Raw genomic sequence first — 27164 nt, forward strand, 5'->3', positions numbered from 1 at the left:
GGCACTTTGAAAGACCCCACAGGCTACTTTTGGCTCCCAGGCCACAGGTTGGGAACCACTGCTCTAAAAAGAGTAGGAGTAGTTGTAGTGGGAGGAAATGATAATATAAACTAAACTCCTAAATGTTCTTTGATCACCACTTTGGTGCTAACTGGAGCAGTTTCAGTGAAAGATTAACAGTGAAATTGAAGGTCAGATACTGCCAAAAACAGTTGTTTCAAGACTGATTTAGGGGAAAAAAAAACTATCACCCCATCATAGATCATATGGTTCTGAAATACTTGGCTTTATTGACAGTGCTGCATTTGTGTCCTCTGTTTTCCTCTGCACATACGTCCCCCGTCTCCTCCAAGAGGCCAACATATTGGTATTGTCACCAGAGTTCCAGCAACTGCAGAGCCTGCATTATTAATGTAATCCACAACTCTGAATGTTTGGTTTGTATTTGCAAATACTCTTCTGATTGGCGAGCATATTGTTGACTGGGATATTAAAATCCTGAGCCACTCTCTGTCCCCAAGTGATGGATTACAGCCAGTGCATTAAATTGGATACACAGTCAAATCAGTGAAGAGTGCTAGAGCAGTGGTTGTTTTCAACTTTTTTTCATTTGCAGACCCCTAAAAAATTTCAAATGGAGGTGTGGACCCCTTTGGAAATCTTATTTAGTCTGTGGACCCCCCGATTGAAAAACACCACTCTAGAGTAATACTACTACTACTTGCATACAGTTGTTTGCTAGTAGTTTGTAGAAAGATGTATGAAGAAAAGCAGAAACGTAAAATGGAAATGCTGGTTTGTTTAGCTCTCTAGAATACAGGAATCTCAAGTGTGAGATTTAACTAAGTGCCGTTAAACATATAGCTCAGAAACATGCACTCAGCTGCAGAGGTCAATGTCTGCAATTAATAGACCTGCTGGAATTAAGCAGTATCCCCAGATATTACCTCTGGCTAATATCCTCCCAACCCGCTTCTAGCCAGAGAGGGTGATCTCAGCCTTTCTTAGAAAAAGTTTCTCAACCATTGCTGTTTTCATTAAGGAGTGCAGGAGTAGCAGTGGAGGAAGCACTAACGTAGCCAGAGCTCCAGACAATGGTTGGCCTTCTAACTACTATGTTGTCTAGACGAGACTGGCTAAAATGCCACTGGTAACTGAAGTCTTGTTTGCACCAGTGCTTCCACAATTGCTGTTGAAGCTTCACTGCTGTTGAGAACAGTGGGTAGGACTTCTTTGGGTGAGGTGGGGTGGGGAAGACCACTATGGGCACAGCCATGATGATACCAATTCCATCAGGGTTTCTTTCAGAATATTATCACAAGCTAAGAAGTTGCTAATATTGCTGGCTTGATTCTACTGAGCTGTTAGTGAAAGTTTTTTTTTCCTCCCCATTGTCCAGTTCTGGGAGACCCAGCTTATTACACTACCCTCTAGCTTTTGTACATAGGGGCTTAATGATGAGTGCAATGAGGGAACATAAGCTTCAAAGTTCATCCTAACCCATCCCATGCCCTTCACCACCACTCAAAGACCATCCATAGTGCCTGGGCTGGCGATTAAACTTCTGGATTGCTGTCCCAGTCTCTACTCTGCTTGGTCTGTGTGTTGGGCCTGACACTCCTTGGGCAGCAGAGATGCAGTACTGTTCTGCTTTCTGAGGCCACCAGCTAAGTCAGGTATCTGGGCTTTTTTGGTGCCTTTCTGCAATGCAATGGAATGGCTGTCACTTCTGGTCCTTGTTCAACAGCTGATTGTGTAGCCAGGGTGCAGAAGCAACAGAATCATTGAAGAGAAGTACATTGCTGTGTAAAGGGGGCCATCTTGAACTCTTGTAACAGGCATGTGGGCAGGTCCTAATGAGCATCCTTGAGTTTTGGAGTGAGGCCAAGCTCCCTACGGGTGACTGGTATACTTATTCTTACTGAATTGTCCCTGTCAGTTTGCTGTCTGTCTCTGATGTGAAACCACTGAGTTTCTGTATGTTAAGCCTGTTAATTGGTGTGCCTTCTTGCATATGGTAAAGTGAAGGCAATTTGTCCTTTCTCTCCTGGATTGCAGAACTGGCTTCTGTCTAAGTATATTTTAGTCCAAATTTGTGCTAGGGCCCCCGAATGATACCACATGGCTTTTCCCCTCCCTCCAGTCATTGCAAACTGACTAAGCCTTTCTTTCCTTGCAGTACTCAGGGAAAGGCTGTAATTTACTGATATTAGCTAGAAGTTGCCATGAATTCATTCATAAGACTTCATTAACAGCTTTGCACTCCAAAGAGCATCTAAGTAGCTGTTCTAAACTTCTGCTAAATCTCCTGAAGAATCTTGCAACCTTTTTGGCTAGAATTCAATGCTTGTTCTAAGGGCTGCGTAGATACAACCAGGCACTGATGACCTGGAATCCCCTATTCTGGTCATTGTGGCTGCAACCTGCCACATCACATAAATAGTTCACTGTGAATAGCATTGCTTTGTGTACTCATTTAGCACAGAGACAGCTAGTTTCTGTCTAGGAAAGACAAGAAAGTACTCACTAGAGAAAAAAAGAATAAATTTTATTTTTATATTTAAAGAGACCCTGCCAGGCAGTAATAAAGATTTCACATACCGTTAATGCTGGCAACAAGAATAGGGGTTTGCTTACCTTTTAGTGGGGATTTCTTTGTACTCTCTCTCTTCTGCCTAGTTCTATTGATTTCTTGCAGATCTTGAAAACTTATACATGGACTAGCCAAAGAACTAAACCTTTTAATTGGAGATGAGATGAAAACTAGGGAGGGAGAGACGATGCTCTGATGCGACCCGGGGTTTGGTGTTGGGTTTGCGGAGAGTGCTGGGAATCCTGTCACTTGGGATCTCTGCTTAGACCCATTTATGCTCCTCCATTTATGAATTGGCCTCTGAGTTATGGCAGGGATATGGGGAATCTCTGCTAGTCTACATAAATCCCAGTGAACAACTTCTGCACTTACCTTTGCTGCTAATCCCAGGTTTCCCAAGCAGCACCTGCATGGTATTAAGATCATTCTTGTCATTTTCAATGCTGCCCATGGGGTTCTAAATATTTTTGTTTCATTCTGGTGCAGTGTTCCACAGCAGACAAACTAGAGCTGTCTGTAAGCTCAGGAAGACAGCTTCCTTAATGCAGTTCTGTCTTCAGAAACATACAGGCTAGTACTTTTTTCAGTGAAAGGTTAGATAATGCAGAAAAAGATGGGTCCAAACACTTCTTATTTGCCACTAACAAGTAGGTGAGTTTATTTTTCAAGCTCCAGGTTCCTTCTCTTGTTGTCTCCTTTTTCTGCTCTTTCACTGTGAGCTATCAGTTACCTTACACTGTTCTTCTTTCATACCAAAATGTATGTGGAGGGAAACCACTTACATTTTTCTTATGAAAATTGTTTTTAAAGAGGATCTTAAAGTGTGATTGTAGTCAGGAAACTGGCACAGTAAAAATGGCTAGTTTTTGCTTTATTCACATGTGCATTCAGACTTTTCTTACATTCCAGACAAAAACAAATCTAATTTTACTTATAAAGGCTTTGCATTGCTATGGGTTAGTGGACTGGATTTTATTCTGCCTCTTACATCATCAACAAAACTGGCAGCTAAATTCTAATTACATGTAATAAAGTTTCTGCAATGTCAGAGACAGAAAGAACACAGCTTGACATTCAGCTCTCAGGATGAGTTGGCAGTTAGAAAAAACAAAGCAGATTTCATAAGGAAGTGTTTGTGTGATGAACTTCAGACCCCATTTTGTTCTTTGTAGTCAACTTTATTTACTGTAATTGTGCTTTAATAATTAAAGCTCTTAATTCAAAATGATTTCTTAAATTTGAATGACTTACTTCCTACTCAAGGAGAACATGAGGTCAATTCATTGCTTTTGCATTTTCAACAGAAAATTCTTAGCTTTGATGGTTCAAATAATTTTAAAAACTTGCATTACGAATAAAAATTACTGTTCATATAGTTCAGAGAAGTGAAAATGCTGTCCGGGGCTGTATTTGTTAATGATTATGACATCAAAAGGCTAAGCTCCAAAATAAAATAATAGGAGTTTCAGTATTTCATGGCCTGCATATCAGTGAAGTAAACTGTATTTTTCATTCCCTTGTTTTCAGCTTGCATCAGTTTATGGAAAATGGGATTTTGTTTTCCAGGCTTTGGCTAAAGAGATCCTTTATTCTGGCTTATTCTTTTGTGATCTTATGTTGTAATATTAACTTACATGGTGGGGGTGGGGGTGTTTTCTTTTATTTAAAAAAAAAACAAAAAACCTGATACTGACACAGGACTGAAACTTCTTACTTACTTATAACTCGAAGATATAAATCACTGCGTTACTATCATCAGTATGTTAATAATGGAACAGTATTCTGACTTGAATTTTTAACTTTTATTTTTAGCTTATCCTTTTTGGTTTGAGTAACCAGTTGGTGGTTTCCTTCAAAGAGGAGAACACTGTTGCTTTTAAGCACCTATTTCTGAAAGGCTATTCAGGGGTTGATGAAGATGATTATAGTTGCAGTGTATACACACAGCAGGATGTTTATGACAGTATTTTTTTCGCTATTAATCAGGTAAGTGTTTTGTGTGTGTGTCTATGTATAATAAACATTAGTACTACTTAAAAGTCCTAGCCAGTAAGATGTTTGGTTTTCATTTTCTGTTCTGGATAGTTTCATTCAGATTGCAAATATCCTAACTGGTCATCTGATAAAATAAACAGTCAAAGTTAAGTTTCACTCAATGTTTATTTTCATGTTTATGCTTAATCTTCATTTTTTTTTACTATTTATTAGTCACAGAACAAACACTAAAGTTGTTCATATTAGATTGACTTCCAAACTTTCTGTAGCAGATGACTTAGGTTTTACTTTCAGTAGAAATGGGCCTGAATATAGATACATTCCAAAAATTCATGCTTACAGCTGTAGTGAATCACAGCTTTGTAGCATGATTGCCAGAAATCTCAACATGGCAGGGCAGTATTTCCAGGAATATCAGGGCACCAGCCTTAAGTTTTTATATGGTATTTTAAAAGGAATTTGAATAATATGATAAACAACTCCCTTTAAAGAAATTTTCTAAAAAATTTAAAATAAAAAAACCGGAAGGAAAAAATTCCAGCAAAGAGTTTGTGTTCACAGGCACATAAAATAGAAAATGATGGAAAAAATGATTATACTTCTGTAGAAAATAAGAAATGGCAGTCTTTTCTTGTTTTAAAAAAATCACATCGGGGCCAAGTTTCTTCTATGGCCTAGTACAGCCCAGAAGTGTGGGGCTTTAGGTCACCCTTACTTGAGCCTTCCCAATTCTGAGACCTATAGGCATTTGTCTAATTGAAGCTCAATTTAGAGAAGCTTTAGGGCTGATCAGCATTTTGCAGTTTGATCATGGCTACATGCAGCCATTAAAGCAGTCAGGAATTGGTGGAATGCCCCCACAGCAGAGCTCTTAGCCGCCTGGCAAATCCCCCAAGCTGTGGAAAATTCTCAGCAGAGCAAATCCACGGTTTCTGCTGCACAGAGTAGGCAGAATGAGGCAGAGGATCTGGTCTGTACTGTGTAGAAGTGTGGCTGACTTGCACGTGTCTGTTCTTGGTTCTCCTTTAGAATTTTCTTCAATTGTGCTGCTATTTTACTTTTAATCTATTTTTCTTTGCTTTTTATCTCTCCTTCTTGGTTTACTACTTCCTTCCTTTCTTCCTTCTTTTGTAGGCATTAAGGCTGATTTGAAGCCCCAGCTAGAAGACTAGTGAAATGGTAGATTTATATCATCGAGCAGGAGTCAAGTATGCGATACTGGCATCATATATAAAGGTCTCTTTGCATGACGTCTATAGTCTGTAAATGTAGACATTTTATAGGGGAGCTTTTTCCAGTCACTGTAGCTTAGGTTTGTTAGGGATTTTCAGGTTTTCAGACTTTAGCCCTTTTGATTGAGTGACTTCAACTTGTTGGCTGGCATATATGTATATGGCCGAGATTATCAAAAAGAGGCCAATGATTGTGGGTGTCCAAACTGAGACCTTAAAAGGGGTTGGCTTAGCTTATCTTTCCCTCCCAGAGTCGTTCTGTTCTAGTGATCCAGCCTGTAGGTGATGAATTCATGGATCACCATGTCTGGGTATTCATCCCTAAGGAATACCCAGCCCGCTGAATACCACAGCCAGCTGTAGGGGTATGTGTGTGTGGGGGAAACCATTGCTAGAGATGATGTCCAGGTACAGTGAGGAGGGCAGAGGACCCCTAATCTGCATACCATTTTGACAACTGGAGGACAGAGGCCTTCGATAGGTAGAGATGTTATGGTGTTGAGTAATTTCTCATATCTTTCTCTTCCACTAGCATGGTTTTTGTTACCTAGACTTACCTTCATTCATCTGATCTTAATCTAGGCATTGGTCTCACATGGGTCCTGGGACTGCTGGCAAATGGTGCTGTCTGCATTTAACGTAAGGAAGATGCACAGCTGAGTAGTGTTAGTATGTTACTGGATTTTGAGTCCATGGTCTCTTCTGGTGGCTTTAATAGACATTGAATAGCAGGATGGAAAGAGCCTTGTGGAGAATGTTTAAAGGAGAGCTCTGCATGTAAATATTCAGTTGTCCATAACAACCATTTGAGGACTGAGTTATGCTGCAGCTGACACCCAACTGTCCAAGCACGTCAGCAGTATTCCGTGATAACCTGTGCGCAGTGTTGTCCGTGGCAAGGAGGAGGCTGGGACTCTCTGTGATACTTACTGTTCTAACATCAGGTTGGGAGGCATCTGGGCTGTTGTCAAAAGTCAGCTGAAATCTTAGTTGGTTCTTCAGCATCTCAATTGTCTTGTTCAGAAATGGAAGGTTGGATGGGGGTAATAATTATTAGGTGTGGGATTTTTTTTGGTTTGTTTTTTAGCTTTGGTTTGTCTGCTGCATGTTTACAGGAAGGAAGACTTTTTTCAAAGGATGTTGATTATTGCATTGGCTTATTGGCGAGGGGTCTAGGTGCTCTTTATTGTGGTTTTTGTCAGCCTTGGATGGACGTGAATTAGTGTTATATGGGAGTGTGGTTTTTCTTTACTGTTTAAGAGACTTCTTGTCTATTGAGAGTCTCTTGAGCAATGCCACTGTCGTTTAGTTGAGTTGGCAAACAGCTGCTTTCGAAGGTACTTGATAGTTCAGCTGTATGGATATTAAAGAATCATATGAAGTGCTGTGTCCCCAGTTACTCATCTCAGCAATGTTCTAGCTCCCTTACCAGCCTGGAAAGCATGACCCCAGATTCCATTAATGCTGAACCCAATAACTACTACAATAATAATAATTAATTAATACTTAGCTCTTGTATGGCACTGTTCATCAGTAGGTCTTAAAGGAGATCAGTATTGCTATCCCCATTTTACAGATGGATCAACTGTGGCACAGATAAGTGGAGTGCCCAAGGTCACTCAGCAGGCCAGTGGAAGAGCTAGGCATAGAAACCAGATCATCTGACTCCCAGTCAAGTGCACTGTCCTTTAGACTATACTGCTCTGTATTTCATCTCCTCTACCAGCATAAATCTCTTTGCTGTATTAATATTGAAAATTAAGATGAGCATAAAGACCACAAAACTAAGTGCCTAGATATTGCAATGAAGGATATCTTAAATGGGATAAATTCTGCCTAAACTTACTTCCTATGTAATCCTATTGAAAGTAATGGAGGTATATGGGAGTTAAGTCAGGACAGAATTTGACCCTGAGAGTGGGGTTTTCAATTGTCTTCTGTCATGGCCTAAGAGTTTATTAGGGAGAGTTTGTCTTTTATTGTAGCCTAGTAAACAAATTGTAATCCTAATTTGAGATTTTTAGTTTTAAAAATTATATTGGAACTCACTAGTGGCTGACTACAAGTCAAAAGCAGTTTTTCTTTTTTAATGTATAATTTTCCAGTTCCATCTCTCCGTGCCTGAAGAAATCAGCTCCCCTGCATTTGGTTTTATTGTGGCAGGAATCTGCCCGAGCTTTGTGCATGCTCCGTGGATGCTTGTTGTCTAGTGAATGTGTGGTTTTGCTATCTTGCAGTCAAAGCAGCAGCTCCTTCCCTCAGCCTTGTCCCACTAATGGGCAGAAAATAAATAAAATAATGTGATGTGAGTTGGGTCTGACTGGGTTATACTAGCCTGGCCTGCTATCAGTGTTGGCCAATGTTTGCATGACCCCTCCTCCCCCGTCCATCTCGTAGCAATACTTAGTCACAGAAAATCACAATAATACAAAAGACTAGGGAAAAAAACTGAACAGACTATTGCTCGTAATTAAAAAACAACTTTTCGTGCTTTGATTTCAGCGGAGGCAGAGGGGCCAGGAGGAGCAGTGGGAGCTCTTGGCCATCAGCAGGCTTGAGCCGGGGTCGGCGTGGCCGCCTGGGAGCTGCTGCAGTGGCTCAGTGAAACACGCACTATCACCCAGGAACATCCTGTCATTTAAAGCTCCCTTGTTTAGACTCCCGCAGCCTGGGAGTCCCACACACAGTGCTGCTGATCTGCAGCTTCGTTTCTCCCACGTCGCGTGATAGAAGTCTGAAGGGCCCAGTCGGCGTGCCCCTCCTCCCCCCCCCAGGCCAGTGCCCAGGAGCCATAGGTCCTTCCCTCCTCATCGGTCTGCTATTGGCCTGGGCTCTTGGAGTCTACTTCAGACCCTGCTACTGACTCACTGTGTGACCTTTGACATGTCCATGTACAGTATAATTGTATTCACCTACCTTGTAGGGATGTTGAGGCTTGACTAATTTTGAGATCCTTGAATCAAATTTGTTATACAAGTACAAAGTGTGTATGAAAAACTGATACTGAAGAGCATTAAATTGGTTACAGAAAAAAAGCAAATTTAAATGGGCGGGGGCAAAGAAAACATTTATGGGTATCTAATTCTTTGACCAGGCTGATGTGAACATAATTAAGTTAACTGAAAAAGTGTGTTTTATTTTTAAATTAGTACTGCCAATTAAAGAATGTATCCCTGGGTACACTTGGTTACGAACAAGATGAAGACGATATGTCAGGCTTACAGATCTGTAAACAACAGTACAAGAAAGGCACAATGCTTCCTTCCAATGATACGTTGAACATAGACATTGCCATTGAAACAGGTACAATACTGCTATATGTTTTGAAAAAATTAGGTTCCCATGGGCATTTTATATGTTACAATGGCAAATCATCAACAAGTTTGTATTGTATTTGTACGACAATCATACATTAATGTAGGGGTGTTAACCCACTTCTCTGTTTTATTCTTTAATGTCCACCTAGAAATTAGTACTTTACAACTGTTGACCTTCTGCCTGAGAGAAGCTGCTGATCAGAGACCACACATTGAGTGTTATTGAATGCGATCAACCTCCATTAACTTAGGTGCTAAATGATCCCACTGATCAGAATTGGGGCCCTACAGCCCTGACCCTATGAGCTGTTCCTTAGTCAGATGCCTGTGCCTTCTCAGGGTCCCATTAACCTCAGTGCGGCTCCAGACAGATACAAGGAGCTGCCCACATTGAGCCCTACATGTGTGTCCACCAGTATCCAGTTTACCTCCGGTTTCTTCCTTACTTGATTTGTAAAATAGCCATTTTGTATGAAACTTGTAAAATCTTGTTTTCCATAGATTGTATTCACCTAGAGCCACAGGTGCTAGGCACTAAGAAATCTGGTGACTTGAAGATGATAAATTCATCATTTTTCAACTTCGAATTTTATAGGTAAAGTGAGTTTTGAAGACCCATCCATTCACATGAAAATAATGGAAAATATTGTATGTAATTCACTGCCTTTATTTTTACTGTACAGGCTTATACAAGTTGAAATCTCCTTTAAACTTAAAGGCATTGATCTACAAACAATTCATGCCAGAGAACTGCCTGACTGCTACGCCTTTCAGAATACTGTAAGTGCATTTCAGATTTATACACATGGAAACACGTGTTCTAAAGTCCAGCAAATATCTTATTGGCATCCTGACTGCAAAATGGAAGAAATCCAGTGATTGCTTGGGTGTAAATGAAACAGAATGCCTAAGGAGGGCATTATTTTGGGACCTCTTGTAACAATAAGTAACTATTTACTTTCCTCAAACATGGTTCTCCTCTTCAAATTTTGTAAATGTTTTGTTCTTCATGAGAAGTAAAAAGTTTTTTTGGGGTTTTTTGCACTTGCATATTGTTTCAGATGTATTTTTCCAAGTATATTAATCTATGATGATAACTTTATTTAAAGGTTACCTAGATTAAGCAGTACTAGTGGGTATCAATCTGTTCTTTGACTCTGTATTTTTTTACTATTAATTTTGCTAGTTTTGCTTTCATCAAATGATAAATCTTTATGCTTGTGTTTGCAGATTACTTTCAACAATAGAGCCCACAGTGGTAAAGTAAAAATTTATTTTGATAGTGATGCTGATATTCAAGAATGCAAAGACTGGCATATATCTGGATCTAGTAAGTATGGTGCATATACACTCTCTGCATGGTGAAAATCTGATGTTTCCAGTAAATCTATATTCTGTTCTGCTTCTGAATATATATATATTCACATATGCAAATGTGAACTGTCTATACTCAGAAATAAATGGCTAAAGTGTCAACATTTAGTGTTACTGAAATGCCTGGACACTAGGACAGTACTGCCCATCGGATAATATAAGCTACAGATGGAAATGATGCGTAGGAGTACTCCTTGCAGTATGATGTTTAATGTATTATCTAATGTGCTTTTTAAATGGATCAAGCAGGGGCTTGTATCCCTGCCCTGATAGAGACATTAGCATTAGGAAATACTTTTTTATATGCTTCCAGATTTTGACTTCCTCCTAGTTACATTTCCATGTACCACATTTATATTTACACCTTTCAAATACACGTGAACATTTGTCCTATTTGTCCCTCACTGTTTGTATTTTTGGTAGCTGTAGCTCAGTGGGCTGGGAGTTGAGATCTGGCTTTTATTGCTGGCTCTGCCTTTGTCTCAACAAATCTCGTATTTTCTGCCTGTGTGTTACTGCCTTTGTAACTGCTGATTTTTCTGAGTATGCTAGTTTTCGCAGCATGTCCCAATTAGTTACCCTGTTCCTACGTGTAATATTGGTGTTTGCTGTTTGTTCCCTCTCCCATGTCAGTAACAAAATGCTAGACCTGCTTTTATTTAACACCAGTATAGTGAAAAGTAGCAGCCTAATAACCCCAAACCAGAACCTCCCCTGTAGCTGAGCTTAAGCCACTTTTATGGATCCTGTATTTTGAGGATGATCTGAAGAAGTCCACAGCTCCAGGAAATAGAGCAGTTTGCCTATGGTCCCAAGAAGCTGTTCCTACATATAGGCATCACAGGGGTGTAGAAAGACCCAGGCCATCCCCCTGCTCTCTGAGGAGGTTAGTCAAACAGTGCAGTGAAAATCCTTAAAGGACAGGTTTACGTTGTCTTTAGAGACGGATTGCACTAGGAGAAATGAGCCTGAGGATCTGTTTCAGACTAGGACTAAAGAACAGAACTATATTTGAAAAAACTGGCTTTACTTGACATTTAAATAAGTGTGTGATTCTTCCTTAGCTATTTCTAAGATCACAGATGCATAGATCAGGACATTGTATAAGATTTTTATTCCCTCTGTTATTTTCATCATTTCACTACTTCAGACAAGTGGATTGGGGCATACAGGTTAACACCTATGAATCTATTCTGTGTCCTCCTGTGTCCACATGTTGCAATAAGCAATTGACCCTGCTTGCTTGTGTAGTGATCTTGAAACACATGCAGACGCATTGCACAAAAGGAGTTAGGCCATGGTCTGTTGCTTCTCCGACAATAACAGATATGTTGGAGACTACTGACTCATTTTAACCACTGTGTCATGTCACGGGGTTCAAGGCAGCATAACACATAGCAATGTACATATTTTCAAACTGTCAGTAAACATTACTGTGTCGTCCGATCCCAAGACCTTGAGAACCTGTTTGGTTTTTGTTTCATATTTTTCTGAAGCTCGTCAACTTCCTATCTGGAGGGGTGAAAAGAGTTTAGAGGAGAAAGGCACAGATAGAAATACCTCTGTTTGGTTAAATCTTGTTGATACTGAGACTTGTGATGTGTGTTTTTATTATTATTAATGTCTAAGCAAATCATTGCTCTCTTCTAATGAAGAAACAGATATGCTTAACTCCCTTTTATAAAACTATCAAGATGACATAAATGTCCCTTGCTAACCTACATAGTGATGGATTTAATAAGACTCTGCCCAAAAGGGAAATTTAATTTTTTTTTGTAGGTTTTGACCCTTCTTATTGTGTTGAATGTGCTTTATACATTAAATTGAAATGCTAGTCTGGTCTTTTAACCCATAATACCCAGAACTCCAACACCTATGACACCTTTACTCCTATATTTCAAAATAATTCCTTTTTGACTTGGTGAAGCCTGTTGTTATGTCTTTAAAGACTTTATCAGAAACACAGCGATTCTTCCCTGCTTGTTCTTTTGACGATCCATACAAATAAAGAATGGCATCCACATTGTACTTCTATCATTTAAGCCTTTGTTTGATGGCTTTAGAAAGTGACAATAGTACTGAAGGCTTCCCTTCAGAGAGAGATTCAGTATGACAGAATAATACAAATCTATTTCTCAACCATTGGTGAATGTGGCCATCACAATTACTATAAAGGGCTGTGGCATAGTTGATAGAGCTTTGTGGGGTACTATGGAAGATCCTGGTTAAGGAACAATATGTTGTGTTCTCCTAGCCAAATCTTCACTGGTGACTTTTGTGTTTGTGTTGTGAGTTAACTCATATTTGTGTACTGTTCTACTGGAACCCAAATAATTGGGGCGGGGGGATGATCACTTCTTATAATGGTGTCTCAATTGGCCACTTTTTGTACCCTACCTGCATATTAAATAGTTAGTCAGAAAACACTGAGTTAAAGTACTCCTGCATTATAAATGACTGACTTGTTTTACTGTGAACTAAATACTATTACAAATGCTATTTTAAGGCTCTGAATTTACCGGAATACTTAGATTTTTGTAAAAATCTATTTTTAATTCTCTATATGGATACAGATATTGAAAATCAGTCCCTTCTTTTCTTACCTGTAAAGACCGAAGTTCAAAGAACTCAATATCCCTTTGGATCAGATGATGGTTGCCACTTAGGCTTGGTCTATACTTAGTGAAATTCTGCGGCAGTCAACAGGAGTTATGCAAGCTACTCCATGTAGCTTGCATAACTTATGTCAACTTCCTAAATCCTCTTCTGCACGCCGTCTCCACTACGTTGTGCTGACAGGAAATGCATACCTGTCAATGCAGTGCTGCACTTTTTGGGGAGGTGGCTTTACTGAATCGATTTCTGGATCGATTGAGCGGGTCTTCACTTCTGCTCAGTCAATCTGGAAAAATCGATCTGACAGCGGTGAATTTGCCGCCATCACTGTGTACATACCCTTAGCCCCAGTGCTGTGCATGGAATACTGTTCCCTTACATCTAATTGCTACAGCAGCTCTCAGTTGCAACAGGTGAAATGGAGGCTTCTAATTGCGGGTCTTCATTGGTGAAAAGACTTTTGGTTAACATTGTCAATGGGTCAAATTCTGCTCTTGCTTATGCAACTTCAATTAAGTCAATCAGATAGCAAGGTTACTCTTGGCGTGTGAGCAGAATTTGGCCTATACATCAATTGTTAATTTCAAATAGATTAAAAAGAAAAAATTCATTTCATTTTCAGGGCCCAGTCCCCCAAACCCTCTGCATGTAGTACCCCAGTGATTTGAATTAAAGATATACATGCAGCAGGCTCCTAGTATGCTTCATATGTATTTATTATATTTTATATAACTCATTTCTATAGTGAGATGATGGTATCGTGAGTTTTGGAAAATTTGTCATCATAAACTTGCAAAGAGCTTTTATTCTATCATTAGTCTTCAAATGCTTATGAAAAGAATTCTGTGCCAGAAGAAATATGTGAAGATCTAACTGTTTTTTATTGTACTTTTTTATAGTAGTTCAGAAAAACACTCAGTATATTTTGGTTTTTGATGGATTTGTCATCGTCAGTTGCTTTGCTTCCCTTATACTCTGCACACGATCCATTATTCTTGCTCTAAAATTGCAAAAAGTAAGTATAACATTGTTTGCCTTTTCTCTCTGCTTATATTTTCACTCACTTTCCCTATTTTAGTTCCACTAAGCAGTGATATGTTTTGGATTATCAGATAGTGAATCTTTTCCAGGAAAATGCCTCTTCAGAAGTATATTGTACCCGTGTTCTATCCAACTTGATACCTATGAAAGAGCCTAAATATATTGTATGCTTGTACAGTACACAATGAAGTCTCACTCCTGGTTGGAGTATCTGCCTGCTACTGTAATACAAATAAGTTCATTTCAGATCCATAAGTTGAAATTCTGGCCCCACTGAAGTCAATGTACTTTTGCCATTGACTTCATTTGGGCCGAATTTCATCCCAAATCTTCAAATCCTTGTTTGTTTGAAGATGCATAAATCATACATCCTCAAAATCCAAATGTGCTGAACTCTTTTCCTATAAGGCTGAAATATCCAGATATTTAAATGTTCACTGGGTAAAGTCCTAAGCACAGAGGGCCTGATGCTTTTTGTTTCTTGTTGTTGCCCCTTCCTTCCCCAACAAATGTGAGACACGCTGATATATTGCCACACATCGGGGAATCTGTTCCTAAATGTGAACACACGGGAGGGGAGAAGAGAGCACTGGATACATGATACACAGTTATCTTAATCAATAATATTGTCTTTGTAAAAAAGGACAAAGGTAATGGGACATAGTTCAGCAAAGGGTCTGTCAGGCTTTGATGAATAAAGAGAGCAGTGCTGACTCATCAGCAGGGGACACAAGAGAGTCTGTGCGTTGGCATGCAGGATGCAGAAAGTGAAGTTGGTAATAATGCAGTAATGATAGCAGTCGCCTTCTACAGAGTTGCATTTGAATGTCCCATAATTCTTTTCTATTGACTTTTTCTGTTGGTATTGCTAATACTGCCCACATATTACTTCTACAGTATTTGCTAGGGTCTATTCTTCCAACAGACCCAACTCAAGTACTGTACTTGAGCAGTACTCAAGAACTGGAGTTCCTGTATGTGCTTTCTTTTTCTGGAGAAAAGTAGGATCTGTAACCAAATCTCTAAATGTTTAATACAGAGATTTGTGAATTTCTTCCTGGAAAAGTACAAACGCCATGTCTGTCATGCTGATCGTCTGGAGTTTATAAATGGATGGTATGTCCTGGTGATTATCAGTGATGTGATGACAATCATTGGATCTATAATGAAAATGGAAATAAAAGCCAAGGTCAGAGTTAACCCATCTTAAAATTGTCTTCTTTGTTTTTAAGCATGCTTTTAATTAGACTAATGCAAGGAAAACCAAAGTTGTGACCAATTAATTGTGTTGTCACAGTGGTTTGGTTTGGTGTGTCTTCCTTTGATAGGATGGGTACAGGTGGAGGGGAATATACTTTCTAGTCTGTTACCACTAGAATATGAGTTTTCTCTCTGTCAGTGGCACCAACTTGGTTCAGTCAAACTCATGAGGGTCTTCTGCTCCTTCCTTCTGGGAACTCACATTTTCCTCTTGAGTACCAAACCCCCTTTTTTTTTTTTTTATATGGCCATAATTGTGGTGCTCAACAGCCAAAAAGGAAGGCATGTGAGCAGCATCCCTGAGTCAAATGCCAAGGGCAGGAAGGCACCTACGGTATGTTGTGTTGAATTGTCATCCTAGCATAACCCTCCACGCACGTGCACAGTGCTGACCCTGAGCACTTCTTTCACTACATTTACAGAAATAAGAACTACAGAAAAAAAACCAGTCTTCAAATTAAACCAAAAACCCATAATATTTTCTTTACATTATTTACATCCTCAGTGTTAACAGGAAACAAAATAAATCTTTTACAATGAATACAGTATAGGTCATAATCTTAAAAAATGACCTCCTTTATAATTTTAAGGAAAGTGAATTTACAAAACTTTTATACATATATTGCATCTGTAAAATTACATAAATAAGAATGCAGAAGCTATAATATTTGTCAATGGTGTGTGTATAACGAGCTATGCTCTTTAATATAAGCACACACAAAGAATCTGTCCTTAAGATACAGAATCATGCAGAAATAAAACTTGCCATATAAAACAGGATGGCAATGTAGAACACCCTTAAATGCAAGACACAGCAAATTAAGCCATCTAGTGTTAAGTACCAAACAGGTACAACAGAACTTGCTACCAAAGCTGAAGGAAAAAGCTACATGAATGGAGGAGTGGGGGGGAAACAGCATTCACTTGTGTTCTTTAAAAAGTGCTTAATCAAGATGTTGTAGTAGCCACAGAATGAGCCTCGTCAGTAATCTCTCGCCTACTGCAGTTTAGCAACAGCCCTCAGATTGGGAGGAAGGTAGAGGAAGAAATGGAGAGACCTGGTTCTGCTCCAGGAGAGTCTGATGGTGAGGCTTGAGGGAGACAGGGAGGGTAAACTCATGTGGTTAGAGGATATTCTCACAAGGTTGGAGCTGCTTTTTCAGGGAGAGAGGGATGGTTCAATGCATCTCATCGGGACAGAGAGAAGGGTTGCTCTTTGAACAGAGTGGGGCTCCAGTAGCATTCATCCAAAGGATCCTACGCTCTCTTGAGGAGAACTGGCCCCAACCTGCTGCTCCACAACATTCTTGCTACAGTAGAATCTGGAAGCTCATTCCATCTCATTTATTTGGCTTCTATTCCTGAGACTGCTGCTGTTTAGTAGTAGTTTTTGCAGTCATATGTACTGGTCCAGCTCATGGATCATGGGCTGAATGTGGTAGGCGCTGTACACACCCCATGTGCATGATAAGGCGGTTCCTGTCCCCAAAGGGTTTAGCTAATGAATGCTGTCCATAGTTCTTTCCTTTAAAATCTGATGGTCACACACTGCCTAGACTCTGCTCTGAATAAGGAAATCAAGGAACATTCAACAAACAGGAGTCTCCCCTAAACTGTCTGCAAATAGCAGCTTGTGGTGGGAATGTGTCTGCTGTAATCCACTTTCATATGGACTGTCAAAACTACAAGTGTAACAGTGTCAGTTGCCAATCTTTGATCCTCTAATCTGACTCTGTTACAATTAACACGGTTTTCTGTGCCCAGTCGCTTTTTTTCACAACCCAACCGTAGTTTGACAGAATTTGTGTAATCCCATGTACCCATCTGTGTGTATCAGGGCATTCAGGGAAAATATGGGCCAATGGCTCAGGTTTCCTACACTCTAGAACAGTGGTTCTCAACCTTTACAGACTATTGTACCCCTTTCAGGAGTCTGATTTGTTTTGCGTACTCCAAGTTTCACCTCACTTAAAAACTATTTGCTTACAAAATCAGACATAAAAATACAAAAGTGTCACAGCACACTGTTACTGAAAAATTGCTTAGTTTTTCATTTTTACCATGTAATTATAAAATAAATTGATTGGAATATAAATATTGTACTTACATTTCAGTGTATAACATATAGAACAGTATAAACAAGTAATTGTCTATGAAATTTTAGTTTGTACTGACTTCACTAGTGTTGTGGTTTTTTGGTAGCCTATTGTCAAACTAGGCAAATATCTAAATGAGTTGATGTACCCCCGGAAGACCTTTGTGTACCCTTGGTTGAGAAACACTGCTCTAGAATGTCCTACTGCACAGGGAGCTGGGAGGATTGAGTACAGGCCAAATCAATTACACATTGCTTGCAGACTTCATGCAAACTTTTTTATACCCTTGTGCACCTTTGTCCTTATCCACAATTCCAGTGCCTTTCTGTGTAAGGCACCTCTCCTGAGCAACCATGTTGGCTTGGTGTTCTCATTTGGCTATGCCAATTAGCCGCTTGAATTAAACTAAGGCTGCTGAAATTTAAAATCTATGACCTAAAAAATTTCAATGTACCGTCCTTTACCTGTATAGTCTTAAACTGAGATACCTATTAATAGGTGTTACTTCACTCACTTGTTCCTTTTTTTTGCATTCCTCAGAACCTCACAAGTTACGATGTTTGCAGCATCTTCCTTGGAACATCAACTTTATTTGTTTGGGTTGGAGTCATCAGATACTTAGGATATTTCCAGACATACAACGTGAGTCAAATAGTCAGTAGTTGCAATTTATTTTAGTTCTGTTGTTTTTATTCAAACTTCTTTAATGTATGTATTGTCCTCTTCTCTCCCCTTCCCCCCCTCCCTTTGCAGGTGCTCATTTTAACAATGCAAGCATCACTGCCCAAAGTACTAAGATTTTGTTGTTGTGCTGGGATGATTTATCTTGGCTATACATTCTGTGGCTGGATTGTGTTAGGGCCTTATCATGAAAAGGTATGTAGGTATTTCACCTTTAAACTCTTCTATATGTACATTTATAATCATCCCAAATTATAGCACTTACTCTGAGTATAGAAAGGATGTTCTGTATTCGTCACATTATACATGTTGTTATATACCTGCTTTTTAAGTTTAAAACATAACTCAACCTTCATTATGGAGCCGTAAGAATCGCTTTAAGTTTTATATGTTAAAATCTCACTGCGTTTCTAAACACTACTGCAAACAAACACTGAGGATTTTCAGAAATTCCGCCACTGTTGTTCTAGTGCTGGTGTGGTTGCAGCAATGCTGTCAATGGCGAGAGCTCTCACATAGCCCGGGCACAACACTTTTCACCCCCATGTTGCTGCAGCAGTGTTTTGCCATTATTCATAGTTTTCTCCAAATGTTCCCTTCAGGGTGAAACTTTGCACAGTTGATCTTGGCCCAAATGAAGGGTGACTTGGAAAGTTTAATCAAAATCATTTCTATTTTTTTCTTTTTTAATGTAGATGCAAAATATTACATATACTTTTCCCCTGTATTCCAAACCAAATTTTTGTGCCTGCATAACTCAAAAATGTGGGAAGCTAAGGGCTTTAGCTTGTCTTATAAAGCCCTTCATAAAGGAAAGAACAACAGTTCAAGTTTGGAGAAGAGAGACTTGGTGTTTATGAACATTTAGCATCAGCATATTTACTAATACTCATTAGTAGTAAGAAATGTGTACGCTAGTTTTCATTCTTGACTGGGAATATGTGCAAAGTGACCAAATTAATGCTGCAATACAAACATTTAACTTTGATTTTTCAAACATAAAAAGTTGCATTAATTTATCCTTTGCACTTAATGTATTCTGTCATCAATGAAAATGCATGCAGACTGAATACTTCCTAGAGCGTCTAGAACTTTCTGCAGATATTCTGCAGTGCTCTACACATCCCTTAGATTATACCATGGGGATCCATCCCTTTTATCTGACACATTGTAAATATCACTTTTACCCTGACTGTCAAGTAGCGAGCAGCTAATGATCTGAATAGGTGAAAGACTAGTCAATGAGATGCTTGACTATTTATGTTGTCAAAACTTTCAGTCTGGTATGATTTTTCTTGTCATTAAATGTTATGGCTTAGCTCATTTTGTTTAAGGCTCTAGCAAATTGCCCCATATCTCAGTAGATGGCAGTATTGTACTGCATTGACCAGCTTAATATAGACACTTGCTTTGCCATGTGTTCAGCGGAAGCTGGCTAACTGCACACTCAGTCAGTTGTACAGGATTGGAAGGAGGATACTTCCCCATTCTGTTCTGAATGTCCCCAACGGCAGCCTAAAGTAGGAATGACTTAATTCTCGGACATACTAACTAACCAAAAGGGTCACTGAAAGCTTTGTGCGCAAAATCTCTTACTGCTGTCTGATGGTGGTACTAGTTTGATGTCCCACCAGCTTGACATTCTCAGAAGCAGCACTCCCAGTTTATCAGTGAGATTGGCTGTCTCCTAAAATGTAGTTCAAAGGTAGGACACGTAGGCAAGTTGCATCACATGAAGCAGTGAATATCAGAGGATTATTTTTAAAATAGTGGAAGGACTGTTAAGTGGTAAAGAAACAGGACGGTCCTCTCACAAGTCCTCTTGAATCAACTACCATCTACTACATCAGTTTCAGACAATGCCACTTGGAATTGGGTGGGAAAAAGTACTCTACAGATTCCCACTTACTTTTTCTCATGGAGAGTTTCAGAGCCCCAAGGATTACCCTTATATTTCCACCCACCCTCTCTCAGGCCTCATGTAGTAGAGAATCTCTGTGCAGCAGAGAAGGAACTGGATTCTTCTTTCCATGTTATGACAACTACAAGGAGTAACAATGAGCAAAGTGTAGCTTCCTAGCTGTTTCTCTGCCTGCGTGGTTCACTGAGCTGGCCTGCCAGCTCAGAAGCAAGGGAGCTGAACATGGATCGCTAGATGGCAGTGCATTGCACCACCCATCGTGTTCTAACATCTTCACCCCCTCCTAATAGCCTTTACTATAAATTTGTCTGACTCCTTCCCCACACTTCATAGAATATATAATCATAGAAATGTAGGATTGGAAGGGATCTCAAGAGGTCATCTCATCCTCCCCTTGCCCCCACTTTCCTGAAGCAGGACCAGATATACATAGACCATTCCTGGCAGGTATTTGTCTAACCTGTTCTTAAAAACCTTCAGTGACATGGATACCACAACTTCCCTAGGTAACTTGTTCTACTGCTTAACTATCCTTCAGAGTTGGGAAGATTTTCCTAATAGCCAACCTAAATATCCTTTGCTGCAAATGAACCAAATTATTTCTTGTCTTACCTTTAGTGGACCTGGAGAATAATTGTTGACTCTATAACAGCTTTTCATATATTTGAAGGCAGTTATATCCACCTCATTCTTCTTTTCTGTACACCAAACATGCCCAATTCTATGAGAATCAGTTGAAAGGTCATTTAAGTGGGAATAACCCATATATGGCATTTGATCATCTCTGACGATGTTTTTGATATGGCATCTGCCACCCGTTCTGAATGCCTGACATAAATGCTATTTACTTTTCATTTCTGGCCTATCCAGCATTCTTTTTGGGCACAGAAAATGTAAAACTTCGGGGCGTGTTTGAGAGTAGATAGAGTTCGTTATGGCAGTGTGAAAAGGCAAAATAGAGATTGGCTAGTGGAGCTTGATATAGGCCCTGAACCTGCTCATGCTGGTCTTTGGTCTTTATCTATTGCTGTGGAGGGCCATTAGCACCCAAACCACTGAATTAAATCTTTAAAATTTGCCACAACTATTTTTCTTGCTGCTATATTTGGATTTAGAAAACCTTTTATCAGTAAAACCTAGATTTGGATTTAAATCTACCTGACAATTGCAAGATAAAACCATCTCCATCCTTCCCCAAATAATGGAATGATCACTTAATCTCTATATGCCTTAATTTCCTTATCTCTACATTGGGGATATTTTCCCACATGTGTAAAGGGAAAGCCTCTAATGAAAGTGTTGAACATTAGTGGTGGTTGGCTGTTAGATGTTTTAACCCCTTGGCACCTTTCCTACAATTGATGCCAATACAAAATGCTCAGGTACGTATGGAAAAGGAGTTCTCTCTGCCTCCCAAGTCAAATGATCATGCCAGTTTTAAATATATGAAATATGTAAAAGAGAGATTGTGGTTGTAGGAGGTTTTTTGATGGGGGTGGCGGTGATGCAAGGGGGTAGTTGCTGTGAGTAAAATATTTGTGGGAAAACTAAGGAGAAAAAAAAAGTCTCTCTACTTCCTTTAACCTGACTGTATGTGGTCTTCAGATCTAATGTTAGTCTCTTTCAATGCTGTCTAGTTTGAAGATCTGAACACAGTTGCTGAATGTCTGTTTTCTTTGGTCAATGGTGATGACATGTTTGCAACATTTGCTCAAATCCAGCAGAAGAGCACCTTGGTGTGGCTGTTCAGTCGATTATATCTGTATTCCTTCATAAGCCTGTTTATATACATGATCCTCAGCCTTTTTATTGCACTCATTACAGACTCCTATGACACCATAAAGGTAAATCATTGTCTTTAGTGGTATTTTTTTTTCTAATCAATTATTCAACATTCTTTCATGTTAGTTAAACCATAAAACTGGACAAATAGAGATGCTGACTGATGATGATGTATGGTAAAGATATTCAAATGTTTTAGCTTAAGATCTGGGGAAAAAAATGAAGAGAATTTCCCTCAAGTGATTTTCCACCCAAGCATCAGTTTGGAAAACTTACCTGTGTTCTGGCCCCTTTCCCCAATTTCCTACAATCTATTCTATTGCCTGTATTACATTTGGGTCAAAACAGTTGCTTGAGTGGGAAGGGAGGAGATAAATTATTGAATGCCAGTTATATACAGCTAGATAATTCTTTCCTGGAGTGTAAGTGTTCTTGCAGTATCGAACACTTGCACTCCTTGCTGAGGCCAGGAGAGAATGATGTCCGAAAGATGTCTGTTGACACTGCCGGGGGCAAAATGAGGGAAGGGGGTAGCCAGTTCAGTTGAAATTGTTTGTCAGTACAAATTTGAATACCTCTGTTCCCTGTGCTTCCCAGAAATTTACTGGTTCAGAGATTAGTAGAGTGCATGATATGAAGGAGACCCTCTGCGTCTGGTACTAATGAACTTCTAGCTAGAACTACTCTGTCCAGTTCAGGTGAAAGATGGGGTGGAAGAAGAAACATCCCCTTCTCCAGATCTCTCCCTGCATTCTTGCCCTCCATCAATATTTCCTTTATATTTGTATTTCTACATACTTAAATCCTGGTGGTTGGAGTGATTAGTGATCAGCCGTTGGCTGTTGTCCTTTTGTTTTAGTGTCATATAAATAGACTTGCAGCATAATGGTAAATTGCTAGTGGCAGTATGTGGACCACAACACCCCGGCTAACCCAGGATGCTGCGTTTTGCAAGTTCCTCTGTATAGGACTGTGGTAACTTTGTTGGTATATACAGTGAGATGTGGTCACTTCTATTTTCTTTTTCCCCTTGCCTAAGCATCTCATGTGGATCCAATGGAGTAAAGGAGAAGCAACTCAGTATTCAAGGATTCCAAGGCCAGAAGAGACCATTGTGATCATCTAATCTGACCTGCTGTATAACATATGCCATAGAACTTCCCCAAAATTCCTAGAGAAGAATGTTGATTTACTGTTTTTTATATAGCCCTTCCTCTCAATGAAAATCTTGACAAACTTCTAAGTTGCTGCTCAGTATCTCTGCTTCAAAGCTTTCAGACTTTAGAGTTTGGGATTTTTAATTTATGGAAGACTGCAACATATAAACCATTACACTTATTTATGGTAAATATGTAGGAGAAAAAAAATCAATATAAAGACTGTTAAATAGAACCACACAGAAATGAACTAGACGGCTATGCAAGTAAGGCGCAAAAAGGAATAACTGAACAGTATCTTTTCCTTTTTCAATATGGAGTTTCCTTTAGCTCATTCTTCAGTTCCCATGACCACATTCTCCTAGCCTTGCTTTGTTTGCCGCAGTAGTGACAGTTTGATTCATGTATTCATCTAGATTTTGGAGCTGATAATCGAGTGTGGGAGAGCAGTGTGGAATGAAGGCAGGTTTAGAGCAGTGACACAGAGAATGATTTCTCATGCACTGTAGTTAAGGTGTTTGTTCTGTTTTTCAGAAATACCAGCAAAACGGCTTTCCAGTCACAGATCTTCATGAATTCCTTAAAGAATGCAGTAGCACAGACTGTAGCAAAGAACCGCAGGCTTCCATGCCTTTCATCTGCTGTTGTAGGAGGTCAGTATGGCAGCGTGATTCCATGAGCTATGTAATTCTCATAAGTACCAATGAGGTTAGCTGTCTGTTGGAAAGTATTGGTTTCACTGTGGTAGGCACGCCCAGAAATCTAACTATAGCATGTTCAGACTCTTAAGTATACTTATCCCTTTCTGTTGTGTTTAGCATTAACAAATTAGCTATTTCCTAAGGGTGGAGCAGGGAGGTAAAGGGGAGAGGGCAGGGGAAGATATTGGATGATTGGCCAAAATTAGAACAGGGTTCAAAAAAGAACTAGATAAGTTCCTGGAGGATAGGTCCCTCAATGGTTACTAGCGAGGATGGGTAGGGATGCAACACCATGCTTGGAGTGTCCCTAGCCTCTGTTTGCCAGAAGCTGGGAGTGGATGACAGGGAATAAATGACTTGATGATTGCCTGTTCTGTTCACTCCCTCTGAAACATCTGTATACTGGGCTAGATGGACCATTGGTCTGACCCAGTATGGCCGTTCTCATACCATTTTGAGTTTAACTGTAATCTTTGTAAAGCCCTTTGAGACCTATGGATGAAAAACACTATAAAATAATTAAATAGTGTTATAAATATGTATGGAGAGCTAAAGGAGATCTAAAGCTAATGGAGAGAGCTGTGCTGATGAGGTCAGAGAAGCACAGAGAACTAAAAACCATGTTAGGGGCAAAGCTAGGCTCCAAGACCATCCTGACTCTCAGGTAGGAGACCTGTTGGCAGGGAGCTGTAGTAGGAAGCAAGAGAGCCTGCTCTTTTTATTTTAAGTGACCCATCCCGAACCTTGAGATTTATCAGGCAAAACTATTCCCAGCAATCTCTCCTTTAGTTGCCATGTAAACATTTCCCTGAGAACCTGGATCACCTCCACTGAGCTGCCTGGAGGTGCTCATCATTAATGAGCAGGGCTTGTGTTGGCACCATGGGGTGGGACTGGAAAGCATCTTATCTGGTTCCAACCCCTGTGGAGGTTAAGGGGACAGTAGCAGTCTGTCGTGTTCTTTCTCCTGGTGGGAAGAGGAGGAGTAGGGACCATTTATCCTATAGTACAGAGCTCACTCCCACCTGTTAATCCCTGCCAAAGTGGTAGGTAGATGGCTCTGGATTGCTGCCTACTGGCAAGGCTCTGGTGGCAATGGCATTGAGATTCATGCACAGCAGGGTTGGAGGCAGATGGAGCCTGAAGGAGTGATGCCATGGGAGGAATTGAATGATCAACTGACCCAAACTAGTGTGATAAATCCTGTGTTAATAAATAATGTGGAACAATAGATCTTACACAGTGAGGTTCTTGTGAACGGCCTCTGCTTTTGATGTGCCCCCTGCGGAGGCTGAAGAGTCTCTTAGTTGAAAAGGACTGCTGGCTTGAGAGGGAAATCAGGGGAGAAAGAACTTCTAAATCTCCAGATAGTTGCTGTGGAAACTTCAAAGGTAGGAGGTACAGTGAACATGTTAGTTAAGGGCAGCTTCAAACCTAGTCTCATGGGCTGCAGGCAGACTTAGAGATTCTTTTCTCCTTAGCTGACTGTTCGCTGACAGAAGGAAACAAGCTCAGCTTCTATGGCAGGGGACCTGCAGCTGACTTGAAACCTGGAGCTTCTTTTGGGCTCAGGGACTTAGGTTCCTTTGTTTCCCAGCATTTCCAGTGCGCTTGTTTTCTATTGGTCATCAGAAACTAGTTGGAGCTGGGCGATGAGGCCTTGAAGTAGGAAATTACAAAACACAACAGGGAACAAGGGGGATTATTATCTCCTGCCCTGGGGGTAGGAGCAAGGCATGTTGCTGCATTTACCAGGATGCGCAGGCTCACAGTACTGCTGCCCAGTGAAGGGCATATTTTCTTAAACTACATGCCTCCACACGTCCTCAACTGAGCATGTCAGTCAGGGGAACTTTCCCTAGATGGTAACAGGTTCTGACTGGTGGATCTGTTGTCTCAGTTGTACAGCTTAGTCATTGTTAGCTCTTTCTGTCGTCTTTAACATCCATCTTACTGTTAGATGAAAAAACAAGTTGCTTTGACTTCAGTCTGATCAGAGATTGCTGCTGACCATGGTAAATTACTGGAACCTAATTGATTTCGTGATTACTTAGCATATTAGGTTTTCTTTCAAAGGGGTCAATCCATAAAAAACCTGTTTCCTTTTTCTGAGAGTGTAATAGACAGGCAGCATAGGTAGATCTTTCTTAATTATCTAAGAGAGAGATGGGAAATTAAGTGTGGTTAATTGTAAATATGCCAATGATTTTATGTTGTCCTTAAGCACAGAATTTAAAGGTATCAACTTTTTTCTCTCCTTCCCCCCCTTTTTTACAGACAAGGAAGTGATGACAACCTGATACTTATTAACTGACAACCTGCTGCCAAAATATGCTGCTCAAGAATGTGCAGAAGGAGCAAACTGCTATGGAAAAACAACCCCCCAAGTTTCAAGAAGACTTGTCACTTGGGGCTATTTCCTTGTAAACATTCTGACCCTATTTAATTAGGTAGTTTGGTGGGGCGGGAGGGGAATGGGGGAGAGGAAGGTAAGCAGGGAGAAAAGCTGCTAATGGTTGGTGTCAGCTGGCTGACCACAATGGAAGCTCAAAAGCTACCTTTATTTGGACTAGAATTATGAAGAACTGATGACTAGTCCTACTCTTCTTAGGCCTGAACCTGAGACGCTGTCTGGGGGAGCTGGGGGAGCTCAGCCCCTCCTTTAGATCAGGCCCCAAACTGACCATCTGGTTCTTAAATATTTATATGAAGGAATATATTTAAAAAGAATTAAACACTTGTTTTTAAGTAGAAAGTTGAATGTTGCAATTCTTGGTAAGGGGCATTTCAGATCATTCATTTAAAGTGGTGTATTGGAAATGAAGACTGTAAATCCTATTTGGCATAAAACATGATTCAGTTGTTTGAAATAAATTTATGTATAATTCAGAGCTGCACAAAAATGCAAAATAATGTTTTCATGTTGTGCATTAAATGGATTTAAAATTGTTAAGCCATTTATATATTACTAAACTTATTTAACAGCTCTTGTAGAAAACAAAAGCAATTTGTAGTTGTCCACTTCCTTTGTCTTCTGGCAGTGGGCTTACTCTGCTATACCCAAAATCTTCAGTGTGTATAATAGGCAGTTCATATATTCATTTGGGCGCTTCATCACATTAATTAATTGGTAAATAAGTCACACTTGATGTGATGTGGATGGAAGGTTTCACCACAGGTATTGAGGGATAACTTTTTAATGAAAACCTACCTAATTTCTGCCTGGTTTACCCTTCAGGTATGATGTGGTAGTTCCATACTGAATAAAACCCTTTTAAAAGTAATTTAGTGGGACACTGACTTACTGATGTTTCTGTTCCAAGCACGTGTTGAGAGGAGATATATAGCGGCAGATTCAAAGACAGTTGTTTCATACATGCCAAGATTTTCAAGTGGTT

The 27164-nt window shown here is 39.9% G+C and overlaps 1 protein-coding gene across 3 annotated transcripts in view; it reads left to right on the forward strand.

Moving 5' to 3' along the window:
• Positions 1-26714, forward strand: part of MCOLN2 (mucolipin TRP cation channel 2) — a 33285-nt gene extending 6571 nt beyond the window's left edge. For all 3 annotated transcript variants that reach the window (XM_067538559.1, XM_067538560.1, XM_067538561.1), the window contains exons 3-14: positions 4406-4579; positions 8970-9123; positions 9639-9732; positions 9821-9917; positions 10368-10467; positions 14027-14142; positions 15208-15357; positions 18065-18166; positions 18278-18400; positions 21764-21970; positions 23600-23718; positions 26044-26714. In XM_067538559.1, coding sequence (XP_067394660.1) covers positions 4406-4579; positions 8970-9123; positions 9639-9732; positions 9821-9917; positions 10368-10467; positions 14027-14142; positions 15208-15357; positions 18065-18166; positions 18278-18400; positions 21764-21970; positions 23600-23718; positions 26044-26080 — 1473 coding nt within the window. In that variant the 3' untranslated portion in view covers positions 26081-26714. The remainder of the gene's footprint in view (positions 1-4405; positions 4580-8969; positions 9124-9638; positions 9733-9820; positions 9918-10367; positions 10468-14026; positions 14143-15207; positions 15358-18064; positions 18167-18277; positions 18401-21763; positions 21971-23599; positions 23719-26043) is intronic.
• The last annotated feature ends 450 nt before the right edge of the window (positions 26715-27164 follow it).

This window comes from Emydura macquarii, unplaced genomic scaffold, assembly GCF_026122565.2.
Source record: "Emydura macquarii macquarii isolate MOO-44397 ecotype Brisbane River unplaced genomic scaffold, CSIRO-AGI_Emac_v2 contig_480, whole genome shotgun sequence".
NCBI classification, from domain to species: Eukaryota; Metazoa; Chordata; order Testudines; family Chelidae; genus Emydura; species Emydura macquarii.